This window comes from Chinchilla lanigera, unplaced genomic scaffold, assembly GCF_000276665.1.
Source record: "Chinchilla lanigera isolate Chin_1 unplaced genomic scaffold, ChiLan1.0 scaffold00169, whole genome shotgun sequence".
In the NCBI taxonomy this organism is placed as follows: domain Eukaryota; kingdom Metazoa; phylum Chordata; class Mammalia; order Rodentia; family Chinchillidae; genus Chinchilla; species Chinchilla lanigera.
In genome coordinates, this window is record NW_004955570.1 from 290848 (window position 1) to 304739 (window position 13892).

The following is a 13892-nucleotide window of genomic DNA, read 5'->3' on the forward strand; positions in this document are numbered from 1 at the left end:
ATGGCCCTGGGTCTTCTGCAGCTGTGCCTCACACTGCTATGGGCTCTGATGACCCAGGCCACGAACTCCGCCGAGAAAGCTTTGTGGAGACCATCGCTGAGCAATTCCCCCAAGCAAGGAGGCTTTCAGGATAAGAAGGTAGGGTTCTAGAAAGATAGGTGTCAAGAGGGGTTGGGGACAGGGACAGTGATAATAGAGCATTGAGGATGGTGGGCAAATACATTCAGTGTGGAAAGCCACGGGGAGTCCAGGTCCTGAGCATATGAGGTGAAGACATATGTACCCTCTGCTCAGACAAGGAAATTGAGGTTCTGCAAGGTTCACCAGCCACTTCGTCAGGGCCACTCCACTGCTGACTGTTCAGGGTTAGTTCTCTGCCCTGGGTCTCTCCTAGCTGTTAAGGGCTCTACCTCCTGCAGTTTTCTCAGGACAGCCTATTTCTAGGCTGTGCTTCCCAGAGGACTGTCCCTGGGTACCAACAAGGACAGCTTTGGACATGTGGCTCCCAGCCATCTCTGGGCTCTGCTTATCGCCAGTCCCTTGCAGTTCCAGGGAAAGTGGGGAATCATGGCATGGGCACTGAACACATTTGTGAATGAAAGCTTGAGCAACATGGACATGGTGAGCACCACCTTTGAGCTGAAGGATGACCACAGCTACAGTGTCACCTCCCTCTGGTACAGGTAATGATGCCAGGTCCTCGGGTCAGAGTGGCTGAACAGTGTAATCACCAAGGAGTGAACAAAATGAGGGAAGCTGTGCTTCATCTCACTGCTCTGCCCTGAGCCAATCTTCCTCCTTTCCTTGCTGCTTCTCTCCTACCCTTCCTTTTCCCAATTTCTCTCCCATTTCTACCCCTTCACTTGTTCCCATTCTACTCCCTTCCCTCCCATCAACAGTCATGGGTTGCTGCAGCACAAATAGTCTGTAAAACAGTAGGAAAAAATAGCAGAGTAGGGGCAGTGGAACTCATGAGGAACCCCGCAGTCTCTCCTCTAGGGTTTGTAACGAAGTGACTTTCAAGGAACCACCCTGTCTGTAATCATAGCAGGCTCAGTTTCAGAGGCTGAGGTGGGATAATTACAAGTTTTAAACCACCCTTGGCAATGATCAAAAACAGAGCTCTGGGATATAGCTCGGTGTTGGCCCTATGTTCAATCCAGAGTAGCACTCTCACCACTGCCATCAGCATCAGGTTAATAATATCGCTTAGGTATTGCAGACTGATCAGAGCTGCAATTTCCCAAACAACTGTATGGCAAAGGCTTAATGAAAAGAGGCAAATGGAATGATTTCAGGGCTCCAAGAGGATCAAAACCCTCTCAAAGAATTTGAGACTCTCAGGGATAACTCCAAGAACTCCTCCGGGAGGCCCATGTTTTTTAAGTTATCAGAAGAAGGGAGGGAAATATTTAAGAGGGGTGGAACTATGAAAGGGCTTCCCCATGCACAGTCTTAAATTAATCCACCCAGGAGTGAGATGGCTGAGGCTTTATCTAATTGATACAGTCTTTATCTAGTTGAGGTTGGATCCAGGGTTTCTTGGCTGTGATCCTATCTTATCGTTTGAGACTTTCCAGCTGCAGCTGCCAATAGACACCTCAGTAAGAACTAGTGACTCACAGAGGATCACTTACTGAGTCTGCCACTAATTTCCAGACAAGGGACCTAGGACTTGGACAGATTCACAAATAAACATGAAAAGCCCATTAGGTTAATTTAAGTCCTGCTCCAGGCTGCTTCCTAGTGGTCTCCATCACATCAGCACTATGAAAAATGAAGATACATGGAACACCACTAGGGCTGCTGGACTCTGAGTGACAGTGCCTCAATTTAAGAGGTAAGCCAGCCATCGGTGTGGCCACAGAGCAGCATCTGTTGAGCAGCATGGAGGGCAGCACTCTCAGGCCAGTCCTGTGGGTGTCTCACTCAAACCCAGGGTCTGACATGTGGCTCCTAAAGGGCCAGAATCTGGACATACATCTTACAGAGAATTGTGGAAAATCCCCAAGGTAAGAGTGGGCCCTCACAAATGGGGGTGACAGAGGCGGGAGTTCTGGCTCAAGGACCTGCAGTGAATTCTGGCTCTGGCCACTGGTTGGATTCGAATTGGAGCATTCTATTGTTGAGAGGCAAATGATAGGTGCTAAAGTGACTGTGGTATACTGGCTGCAGGAATGGAGTAGACTCAGAAGAGAGGTCAATTTTAGATTAAGAGCTGGGGCAGTACTTGGCATGGAGCAGAGTGGAAGCCCACAGGAAATTGCCAGGAGACATGGCAAAGAGGAGCAGCAAGATAAAAGAAGGGGTTACTTCCTTGGTTCTGAGTGTGAGACAGGCTGCCCGAGGGAGGCAGGAGAGGACACAGTGAATCCTGGAGGGAAGATTAGCACACCAGGCAAGACTCAGAAGGGGAAGTTCAGTGCATAGCTATGGGCCAAGCAAGGTATGGGCTGGGTGGGTAAGGGCCACAGAACCCTGTTGCAGCAGGTGCCCATCTTCACACAGTCCAGGAGAACTAAGGCTTTGTTTTCTGTCCATTCACAACACCATCTTATTCTAGCAGTGACCAGGGCTGTTTTACCCAGCAAGACAGACTCGTTCGAAGTGGCCTGCGCAGCCAGTATATCATGGAGGATGTTACACGTGAGTTCTGCATGAGAAAGGCCTGGGGTTGAAGGTCAGGGACGGGATTCCTCTGCAATGGTCACAGGCCACCCTGTTGTGCCTCACAGATGGGTTTGGAGGGGAGGCTCTCCTGACTGGTTGAGGAGGAAGGGGACAGTCCCTTCCTTCTGGTCAGGAAAGGATGACCTCTTGGATTGCACACTCCAGGTTACAAGGGATTACAGAGCTTCACCATGAAAGTGTTAGACACCAACTACCGTGACTATGCAGTGGTGTTCTACCATGCGAATGTTGACAACAAAGAGTACATAGAGTGTATCCTCTATGGTAGGTCATCACACCATCCCCTCAGGGAGCTGGTTCTTAGTCACACCTGTGGGAAAGGGCTCCAAGCAGGCGAGAAAGGCTACTCAAGTTCAAGATCCCTCTCATACAAGGTCTTTCCTCAGATCCTCCATGGGACAGGGAACTGGGGCCTTGTTCACTCATTCAACAATATGTGTGGGATGAGGCTGGGGTTGTGACTCACATGTATTCTTACAGTACTGGGTACAGTAAGCAAAAGGATTGAAAGTTTCGAGCCAGCCTGAACTATATATCAAGACACCATCTCAGAAAAATGAAAATAAATTACAGAGCTCTTTTTGTTGCTCACTTATCACTGTCTTGGCCACAGCAAAGAACTGGGAGAAGAAACATAGACTGCGGGTATATTTCTATTTCTTGACCATGCTTATGGACTTCCATCCTCAGAACATTCACTTCACTGAACCCAAAAGTAAGACCAGCTGGGGTGAGGGGAAGGGGAGGGTGGGTCTGTCCCGTTCTGCTGCTGCCCCACCAAGTAAAAGTAGGAAGAGACACTGTCTCCTGGTCCAGTCTGGGGAGTAACGGTGCCTGTCAGCCCCTAAGAAACCCAGTGCCAAGTGCTTTGTGGTATACTGACAGTTTATCAAAGAACATCCAGATGACAATTTTAAATGCAGATCCACGTTTGCCCTGTGTCAATTTCCTGGGCTACCTCCTCTTCATATCTTCAGTCTGGCTGACCTGCACCATCTACATCTTGCTATGGGACTTGCGCATTCCTAACATGAGAGATGTCCTTTCTTTCCTGTAACGTGGCCTGGACAGGGAGCTCTACCCAGGGGACACGGGGGCACTGGCAGTGGACCTATCACAGCCAGCACATAAGCAGAACAGAGGCTTTTATTATGTCCAGGGTAGGCTAAAGCTTAGCCTTTCAAATTTCCCAACCCCAAGCCCTAAATCAGGAAACTCTCAGATCCCCTTCAGTTTGTCATGGCTAAGCCTGTGGCAGCCAAGAGAAGTACAGGGGCCTTGGCCCTGAAATCTCATTATATGTTCATTCTCTCTCTGTCTCTGTCTCTGTGTCTGACCCTTGCTCCCTCTCTCTTTCTCACACACACACAGAAATACGCATACACAAACACCAAAACCCACTCAGACCTGCACTAATTTTCTTTCTCTCCCACAGCTGAATGCGATTGACTACATTGACAGAACACACAGTAAATATGGCTGGAGTGGGGCTGATGGGATGCCTGGGTGGGCTGGGGGTCTTGGGACCACCTTTGTTTTTCCCATGCCCCAACTACAAACCCCAGCTGTTTCACTCTGCTATCCCTACTTAGGTGCCTACTGTCTCTACATGTTCTGCTACTCTTGTCAACTCAGCCGTAGGTGCCATCCAGTTGAACCACTGTCCACAACGTCAGTAAGAGAGTTGGAAGACGCTTCTTGCTGCCCATCCATCTCCCCCAAAGTACCCTGTTGGCGGAGCTGAACTTTTCTTCTAAATAAACACTTGGTACTGAGACTCTGACTTGGTTATTTTGTTGTTGTTGTTGAGACAAAATACCCAGTGCCCAAAATTGAGGAAGGAAAGATTTGTTTAGCTTATAGTTTGTACAAGTTTTAGTCTCTACTTGGTTGGCTCCAAGGAAGGGTGGCAAATTGCAGAGGGCAAATGTTTATAGCAGCAGAACACAGCAAAAACAAGAGCAAAAAGGAGAAATGGAGACAAGCAACATCTTTTATATATATATATTTTGTAAACAGGCTACTCTCACCCAGGGGGTGTATCTCTCACATAATTTTTATGCCCTCCTCTTTCACAGGCTCAGATGTATACAAAGTAAGCACCTTGGCTCCCTTTTGAGTTACATAGCTAACCTTTCAAACTTTTTAAATTAATATAATAAGCAACATCCAAGAAGGGTAAGGGCATGTGTTTTTTATCTCAAGATGTAGAACTCTTAAGTTACTTAGCCAAACCTCTAGACCCTTCAAGTTGACACAATGTATCAATCATAATAGACTCCAAGGGTGTGCTCCTTGTGCACTGGTCCATGAGGGCAGGGAAGAGCAAAGATGGGCTCCAGCAGCTTCACTACCAGGAACTGCTCTCCCCAGAGCCCAGCCTGGCGTTAGCGTGCCCAAAGAGGGAGCAAAGCAGAGCTCCAGACCCTCAGCCCCCATCATTGCCTCTGACTGCCATGAGGATGTCCTGGACAGACCTATGCTGTACTCGCTCCCTGCTTAACTAGGGCGCATCTAGTACCAATTCTGAGCTTGCCTCCACAGCACCCTTAGGGCAGTTACCCATCCAAGAGAAGCACCTTTGAGGGCTTACCTCAGGCCAACACTTGGTCACCTGCAACAGGCTGTGCAGAAGAAGCTCCATCAGGCCTGGGTAGTGGAAAGGTCCTGAGAGGGTGCAAGGCACAGCGACCCCCAGCTCTCCAGACACCTCTGGATGCTGTTTCATGGTAACTAAGACAAGAGGGTGAATGGTGAGTGTGGCAGAGAATGTGGGCTATTGTCAGCAGAGGGTGAGTAGGTGTGGGCTCGTCCCAACACCCACAAGCTGTGGACCTGGTCCTCACCAACTGACCTTACCAGTGAGGGACCGTGTCCATACCAACCTGGTCATTGTACTCCCCCCACTAAGTTCATGTCCAGATCACCTGGGAGTGCATTCTGAAGCCAAGGCAGGACCAGGTGTGATAGGGCAATATGACGCCTGGAACCCAGCCTGCAGGGAGAAGACAAGCATGCCTGGGTCTGTGTCTGATCTGCACGGCCCCAGTGCCCACACTGGCAACACCAGCTCCCCCCTCCCAATGGGTTCAACACACAGGGATTCTTTTGCCTCTTCCTCATCCTTACATGTGCAATCATCTGAGTGGGGTGACTCTGAAAGACCCCAGCTTCCCACCATACAGATACACAAACTGTCGTGTCCACTCTGACTTTCAAGCAATCACTGCATTCACCCCAGCCCAGTACCCAATAAAACAGAGACCCAAGGCCACCAGCAGGTGTCACAGATCTGGACAGACGAGGTGAAGTCGTTTGGTGCCACTTGGGCTTCTAAGGTAGGATGAGAACTGTGTCTGAGGCAGAGCGATTCCAGGAAGACAGGGCCATGTGGGGTCTGTCTGCAGAGCCCCATTTCCTAGCAGTGGAGACAGTCATCGCCCTGCCTCCCTGGCCCTTTGGATCCCCTATGGGCATCCAAACTTGTACCTGACCTTAGTCAGAAATAATTTTTCCTTTTCCCTTCCTTGAGATTTCCTGCCCCCACCATGCCAGTCCCTCTTTATTTTTGAACAGTTTCTTCTCTTTAAAATAAAATTTTTTAAAAATCAAAGATAGAAAGGTAGAAAGAGTTTCCCATCAGCCCTTGCTCCTAGTGAGCCTTTGAGAATCAAACTCTCTGGGAGTAAACAGGTCTGTGTGTTTCCTACCTGGGTGGCTGGAGATATGAGCCTCCCATTGCCTCCGTGACAGGTTGTCAAAACCATCAGTTTAAGACAGCAGACACATATGCTCTTCACGTTCTGCAGCTGAGAGTTTGAATGTTTCACTGAGCTGAGATCACAGTGTGCAAGTAAGGGTTCTCTGGCAGTGGTTAGGCAAAAATCCAATTCCCTGCCTTTTGAAGCTTCTGGGTCTGCTTTCCTTCGATTTCTTGGCTTGTTAGCCCCTTGTTCCACCTTCAAAGATGCAATGCAGCATCCAAAAGCATTGTCAACTAGGTCCTCACTTTGAGGTAAGGACCAACAGCTGAAACACCGCTGTCTGAAACCCATGGGCACAAATTGTGTGGTCCCCACCGCCCCTCCACCTGACTCCTAGAAATGAAGGCAGAGCTTTTTCAGTGAAAGATGCTGGTGGCCCCTATCACAGGCTTCAAGATCCATCTCATCTCCACAAGATCTACCTCATTCCCACTTCCTGTCACCACGTTGGACATGTACCATGGCCTGGCCCCCCTGGTGAGCATGGGCTACACTCCCGGACATCCAATAGGAAAATAGGACACTGCTGCAGCCATGCAGAATGCTAGTTAGAATAGGAAGAAGAGGCCCAGGAACTGCACCACTGTACCCTGGGACATAGGTGTGCATCTCAGGTGGGTCCTGGCCAGGATCACACTTTTTGCGGCCATGCAAGAGTGAGCCTGCTAATAGGGTGTCATTGAACAGCCTGCCATTTCCCTGCCAATACTCATGTCCAGGGCTCATGGCGACAGGGGCTACCTCATCCTGAGCATTTCTCAAAGGGTGAGCAGCACTAAGCGTGCTGTCTGGCTGAAAGGCCACCAGGTCCTCAGCCGCACTCACAGGAGTGGGACAGTGGGTGATTTTCACATGGAGACCATGACACACATTCCTGGAAGCAATTGAGAAGAGCCAGAAGTATGGGAGCTCCACACCCCTCTCCTTCCCCAGCCCAATTATGGGACAGTGCTTAAAAGGAACTGTCCCTCCTGCTGGGTCTAAGGCCCCAGGCTGGACTGAGTACCCTCGGTGCACAGATGTAATCCCTGAGAGCCTTAAGGGAAGCACCGAAGAACAGGAGGTAAGCTGAGGGCCAAGTGAGGGTGGTGTGTGGTCTCTGCTTGCTATGCAGGAGGTGTGGGGGAGGTAGGGAAGAGATCCCAGGTCGTGCGGCTGTGTTCTGGGGTCTCTGGAAGCCACAGGAGGCCTTGTAAACTACCTGTCTGATTTTGCTCTTGTGGGGAGGTAACAGAGGTAGAATGGTGCAGAATACCATTCCAGGATGCCCTGCCCCTCTCTAGGTCTGGCTTGCCTAGCCCTGGGCTCAAGCTTCCACTGTCTGGGCCTTTGGGAAGCCTGTAGATGTTCCTGCCCAGATGTAGAGAATGGAGGCAGTTGGGAGAAACTCAGTTCTGGTGTGGACAGTGCCCAGTTTAGGGACAGACTTTCACACAAAGCTCGAGTTTATTGGCTGAGGAGATGGGCCCACAGATATCGGAGGCTTCCCAGTTCTCTGCCTCCACCTAGGGTCAGGCCTGTGATTCAACCCAGGATCTACCTTTGCCTTTCATTCTTGAGTCCAGTTTCCAGCTGCTGGTTCCACCTTCAGCCTCACTGGTTTTGGCATGAGTGTAGCTGGGTTCTATTTTGGCCCTGCCCATAGGGTACATGAGCCCCAAAGTCTGGGCACATCGGGCAGGTCATCCTGTGTGTGGAGGTGGGAGCCTAGGCCCAGGATGAGAACTTCAAGGAAGCAGGTGACACAAGGAGGCTGCTGAGATGAACTTTGCTTTTGTAAAGATGCCATCCTGAAAGGGGAAGAAGGGCAGGGACAGGGCTTGGAAAGGACAGATGGGCACTCTGCACACACCCTCACCTTAGGCTCTGGGTTCTCCTGGAGCTGTCTTGGAGATGCAGAGGGAACATATGTGGGATGGGACACTGGACCACAGCATATCTGGTGGCTTTAAAGGGCAGAATATACCTGAGACCAAAGAAAATAAGGGGGACAATTTAACTTCCAAACAGCAGCTGCCAGCTTTGTTATACAAAAACTATAATCAGTCAGATTGAAAACAGAGAGTATGAAAAGCTGTAAGTACAAAGGCATATTGTATATACTTCTAAAATTTCCTTGCAGCTCAAGGGAGACAAGGGGGCTGTGGGCCTGACTCATATCATCACTCACTACTCCCCAGGTCCCAGCTGTCCTCTGGTCTAACCTGTCCTTTTAGACAAAGGCTATAACGTTCATTTCTGGGACTGACACTGAATATGAGCTTTTTCTGCATGACTAGCAGGGATACCTAGACTGGTCAGTGACAAAACTCAGGGCAGACCAGCCTCTTTGGGCAGTTCCAATAAGTTTTGAGGGCATTGTGCATGTGGACTAACCTAGTTTTCCTTTCTTTATCTCTTTCCAAAAGTACACAAGAGAGATGTTAAAGACACCCAATAAATCTTAGATGACTATGGGTAACTCACTCTCTGTTATGGTTTGTGTCTGGATGTCCCCTAAAGCCTCAAGCAGTCATGGGCGGGCTTCTAGAGTTTTTGGTGATTTGTGGGCCAGTGCTCAGGTTATGGGTGTAAGTGCTACACCCACCCTGGGGTGGGGAGCCTGCACACAGTGTAAGGGAGGGAAACAGGCTTACTCTCTCTGTTTCTCCCTTTTTTTGCTCTTGCTGCTTTTGCTGTTTACTGTTGCCATGAACAGTTGCCCTCTGCCCATGCATCACTCTGCCTTGGAGCTAGCGGAGTATGAACCGAAACCTCCACAAACTGGGAGCTAAGTAAACCTTTCCTTCCTTAATTCTGGGAGTCGGGTATTTTGTCTCAGCAATAAGAGAAAAGTAACCAAGACACTGCCTATTCCCAAATATCACCTCTAGATTCAAACTCTCAGAGGTCTTCTCTCACCCTTCTGATTCTTATGGGTTATACGTCTATGATGTTAAGTAACAAAAAGGCACTCAGAGTAGTTTAAAATATTAAAGGAAATACTGTTGTGACTTACCACTACAAATGGGAGCACAAATTTATAACCTCAGGGTGGGGATTCTAACTGACTAGTGTATTTTTAGTTGTAAACCTGTAACTATAAGAACAGTATTATAATTTAACATGTCAAATATATCTAACATTGCACTTTGATTAAATAGAAGTGTTTTATGTGTTCTGTATGCTATCTTTTCTGTTCATCTTCCTATTAATCTTTTTTAATCAGTTGTGAAGATACTGAAGGCTACTTTATTAATAATTTTTGAGTTCATATCAATTTTATATTTACTTTTACTTTTGATCTATAGGCTTAGAAGGCACTTAAAATAAAAGCCTTAACAGTTGGTCACACAAAATTTATACCTGATTTAGGCCAATATATACATTTCTGTGCTAACTTTCAGGTGCATATTATCCTTGAAAAAGGCCTACCTAAGTTATTTACATAGAGAGACTCTTGATACTAGACTAACGCTTCTTGGTTTACACAGCTTAAAAGTGGGCTAATTTAAATGAGTTGGTAAAAGTAAAGAAGACTTTAAAGTCAATGACGTCTTCCCTTTCAGACTGGTAGACAATCAAAATGATATACAAATTTCTTTATAAATATAATGCCTATTTTTGCTGCATACAATAATTCAAAAAAATGGATAGATAGATGATATTTGATAGATAAATAGATAGATGATAAATAGATAGATAATGGTATTATAGCCAAATCATGTTAATTATTATGACTGATTCTCATGACTTATCCACAGGAATTGTTGACATAAGTAAGGATGATTATACACCTAAGTAAATATGGATATATATATTCATATATATATTGAAATGTTTATTTGACTGTGATGAAAAGTTTAAGTTCTCCTAATCCTAATCCCACTTCTAGAGTTCACTGTCCACTCTTTCCAATTTGGTGACCTAGTGCTGAAAAGATGACATACTTCAACTGACGCAATAAGACCACTAACAAGCATTCCTGACCAACAGTGTAGCCACAAGGACTGCTGAAATGGGATGGACTCACGATACACAAGTGCAGGAACTCACAGTATCACAGTGGGAGGTATCAGGGTCACCTCAGAAACCTTTGAAAGCTGAGTGTAAGAAAGACAAAAACAGGAGCTCTTCCCCCCTCTAGAAGCTGATTGGCCTGGAATTTGAAAAATGGAGGTGGAGGCGGGGGATGAGCAAATTGAAAAGGAACGCTGGACTGCAAGGCTGAAAATGCAGATAACAAACACCACATCTTCTCTAACTTTGAGATTTGATGCGTGCCAAATACTGTCTTGTGAAAGCTTAAATGTAGCAGAGACAGCTCTCTCAGGTGCAAAATATCTTCCTTTGCCCAGAATTCTACTCAGTTTATCACACCCTTCCTTGTGCCAGGTGCAGTGATGTCCAGAGGACCACTCACCATTAGCAGTGGACAGTAGGGAACAGCTGGAGGATTGTAATTGGGATACCCCCAAAAGATAGCCTACCTGTATTCAAGATCACACCTCTACCTGACTGCCAACTCCAAATACACAGTCTTATATTCATTAAGATCAATAACCCAGCCATTCTAGAGCTGGGACAACATAAAGTGGCACCTCAGATGTATGACACAAAGCAAATGTAACACAGTCAACCCTCTAAGCAGGCTGGTCTTTGTGGTTGCATCTAACTCTTCTCCACCAAATGTTTACTGAGCCAGTTCCCTAAATTCCAGAACAATGATCCTATAAAGGGTGAAAATAGTAACAGCAAAGGACTTTAGGCAGACTTTAGAGAATGAGACAGGTCATAAGGAGATAACTGCAATGCTTGGGTCCACTTTCCAGTGCAGGCTCTTAATAAAATGGCTGCTATGATTGAACTATGGCAAGGCCACAGGAATAGGGGCCTCCCTTTCTTTGAGATGAGATGCTGACCCTGAAGAGATGTGCTGCACAGTGGTTTTATTAGAGGAAGGAGAAATTAGACTTGGAAGCAGAGTGTTGCTGCTATTCTTCTTTGTTGTACATACTGAGCCTGAAGGAGGAGCCTCCCTTCTCTGGAGAGAATATGTTATTCTTCGTGTCTCTCTGTGTCCGGAGAATGATTCACTGAACCCATAGAAGACCTGACTACATGCACCAATGTCTTACGTGTCGTGTGAACCACACAGCTACTTGTTCCTTCCCATCACCAGGGCTAATGCATGGCGGCATTCTGTGGAAAGAACCTCCATAGTCTCCTACCTCCAAATAGGATGGGGACATGTGCCTTAGTCCAGCTTGCCATTTTCTTCACCACAGCATACCATCAGCTTCCAAAATAAGGGACTTCACAAACTTGGAGATTCTTGCCAGGATCCTTAGTCTCCCACATATATATTGATTTGATTTGGGTGCCCACAGAAGAACCCCAGGTATTTAAGACACAAAATAAGAGAGCTGCCAGTTCCGATCAGTACTCTTCTGATGGTCCACTAACACGTGGTCCTGCTCTGCTGGCCACGCCACTGGCTGACTACGTTGCTTCCTCCTACAGTGAGGCTCTCTGACTCCGAGTCCAACCCCTGCTGTGGCCTATGAATCTCCTCTTTTATATGGTATTGGAAGCAAAGTAGTGATTGAACCTAGGGCCTTCACAGTGCACTAAATTCCCAGTCCTTTTTAAGTATGTGTTTGGAAACACAGTCTCACATTATTTGCCCAGGCTGGTTTCAAGCTTTTGATGCCTTTACCTAAGCTGCTGGAGCAGAGCCTGCTAGGCTTAAAGGCAGGATGGCACTCCCCAAGAAGCCCTAGATGAGCCTTGGGTGTGGTCCCATGCTGGGTGGTGTGCATTGTCATTTTTAGGACAGCACCCTCTCTGTCTTGTTTTCTCCCGAAGGTGGGTGTTGACTTTGGAGCAGCCCATGACCTTGACTGAAAGAAAGAAGGAAGTAGTGGAGAAAGGGAACGCAGAAAAGGGAAGAAAGAAGAGGGCAGAAGGAAGGGAAGCAGGGAAGAAAAGAGGAAGGAAGATCGATTCAGTGCAAGGCAGTGACATGAACGACACTGCTTCTCACTTTGTTTACCCCATGACTGTGATATCCATTTGCCTGCAGACTCCCAGGAGATGGCATCTTTATCTGAGCAAGGAGGAGTTGGTATTGTGGTTGTGGTCATCTTTCAAGTCCTAGGTGAGACTGAAGGTGTCTAGATGGCTTTTGTTTCATATCGAATATATGTTCCCTGGAGCACATATACCACTTCCCCTGGGACCACAAGGGGTTGATGACACTCAGAACCTGAGGATGTCCCCAGAGCCATCCCTCTCTTATCTCCCTGCTGGAATCCCTGGAGAGCAGGGTGCGAGGAATGGTCCTGCCCTGAGAAGCCAGCAGGAGCTGGGACACCTCATGACCAAGGAAATCCATGGCTGAGGAGTTAGACCTGAGTTGTCTGGGATGAGGTCACCCAGGGAAAGCAGCTGGTAGAATTTCAGGAGTTTCAGCTTTCTACTCTATGCAGAGGAACTAAAGATGTACCCTCCTGCCATTCACATGTTCTGGCCCCCCTGAGTTCTGCTGCTCCCAGACATTATTGCCCCAGAGTCCATTTTCCTCTCCTCCCCTCTGCTCACACTGTTGCTCTCACCAATACCTTCCTGCAGCTTGCCTTCCAGAGCCCTTAGCTGGTCATTGTGAAAGTCTGGCTGCAAGGGAGACTTTGCTCATTGGTGGACTTGGAACCAGATTTAGCCAGGAGTGCTGAGCTTAGGTGAGCAGGGCCCCCAGCATTATAAGACCCTGACACAGGTCACCCAGGGCCATGTTTTCAGGGCAACTGCTGGCCTAGGAGATCTTGCAGGAGGAAAAGAAGAGCTGAGGAGTCCCTCTAGGGGAACCACTATGGGCCTTCCACCCTAGTGGGTGGAAGTTTAAGCAATTAATTACAGTGCCCAAGAATTTCAGAGTCAGGTTTTGTACCCAAATCTCACCCAGTGTCAAGACTGTCCATGCCTGAAAGTAAAAACCCAGCGAATCAGCATTTTACTGATGCTACACTGCATCTTTGAAGAAGGGGGAAGGATCGGCAAGCCAGGGAATGCAGGCAATGCAGCTCCAGAAGCAGGAAAACACAAGCAAATGGATTCTTTCCCAGCAACCCACAGGAACCACTGCCCTGTGAACTGTGGCTTTGGCCCAGTGATACTGAGTAGAACTTTGTCCTCCAGAACTAGAAGAAAATATAGAAGAAATGCTTCTTTAAACTGGGTCTGTAGCAACTTGCTACCATGACAATAAAAACCCAAGCCTCCAACTACCCTAGAAGAAACACAAAGCTCTGTTTGTAACTTGAATTTGATCCTGAAGGGCCCTCCAAGCGCATGGGACAACGGGAAGCTTGCGCCAAGGTCAGAAGCTGGATTAGCTGCCCAATGGGGATCCAAAAGGCCAGGAATCCAGAATGAATTTTCTGTGACCTTGGCCAGCAA

General features: G+C 47.6%; 2 protein-coding genes across 2 annotated transcripts in view; one reads left to right on the forward strand and one right to left on the reverse strand.

Moving 5' to 3' along the window:
* LOC106147505 (neutrophil gelatinase-associated lipocalin-like) lies at nucleotides 1-4140 on the forward strand. Its single transcript, XM_013509379.1, has 5 exons — nucleotides 1-138; nucleotides 445-683; nucleotides 2564-2646; nucleotides 2836-2955; nucleotides 4127-4140. The coding sequence occupies exons 1-5, from the start codon at nucleotides 1-3 to the stop codon at nucleotides 4138-4140; spliced, it is 594 nt and encodes a 197-aa protein (XP_013364833.1).
* Nucleotides 4141-4955: 815 nt separating this feature from the next.
* The window catches only part of LOC102022437, a 14140-nt gene continuing 5203 nt past the window's right edge, over nucleotides 4956-13892 (reverse strand). The window contains exons 6-10 of the mRNA XM_013509380.1: nucleotides 9454-9455; nucleotides 8314-8421; nucleotides 7037-7329; nucleotides 5285-5424; nucleotides 4956-5072 (exon numbers count right to left, since the gene is read on the reverse strand). Coding sequence (XP_013364834.1) covers nucleotides 4956-5072; nucleotides 5285-5424; nucleotides 7037-7329; nucleotides 8314-8421; nucleotides 9454-9455 — 660 coding nt within the window. The remainder of the gene's footprint in view (nucleotides 5073-5284; nucleotides 5425-7036; nucleotides 7330-8313; nucleotides 8422-9453; nucleotides 9456-13892) is intronic.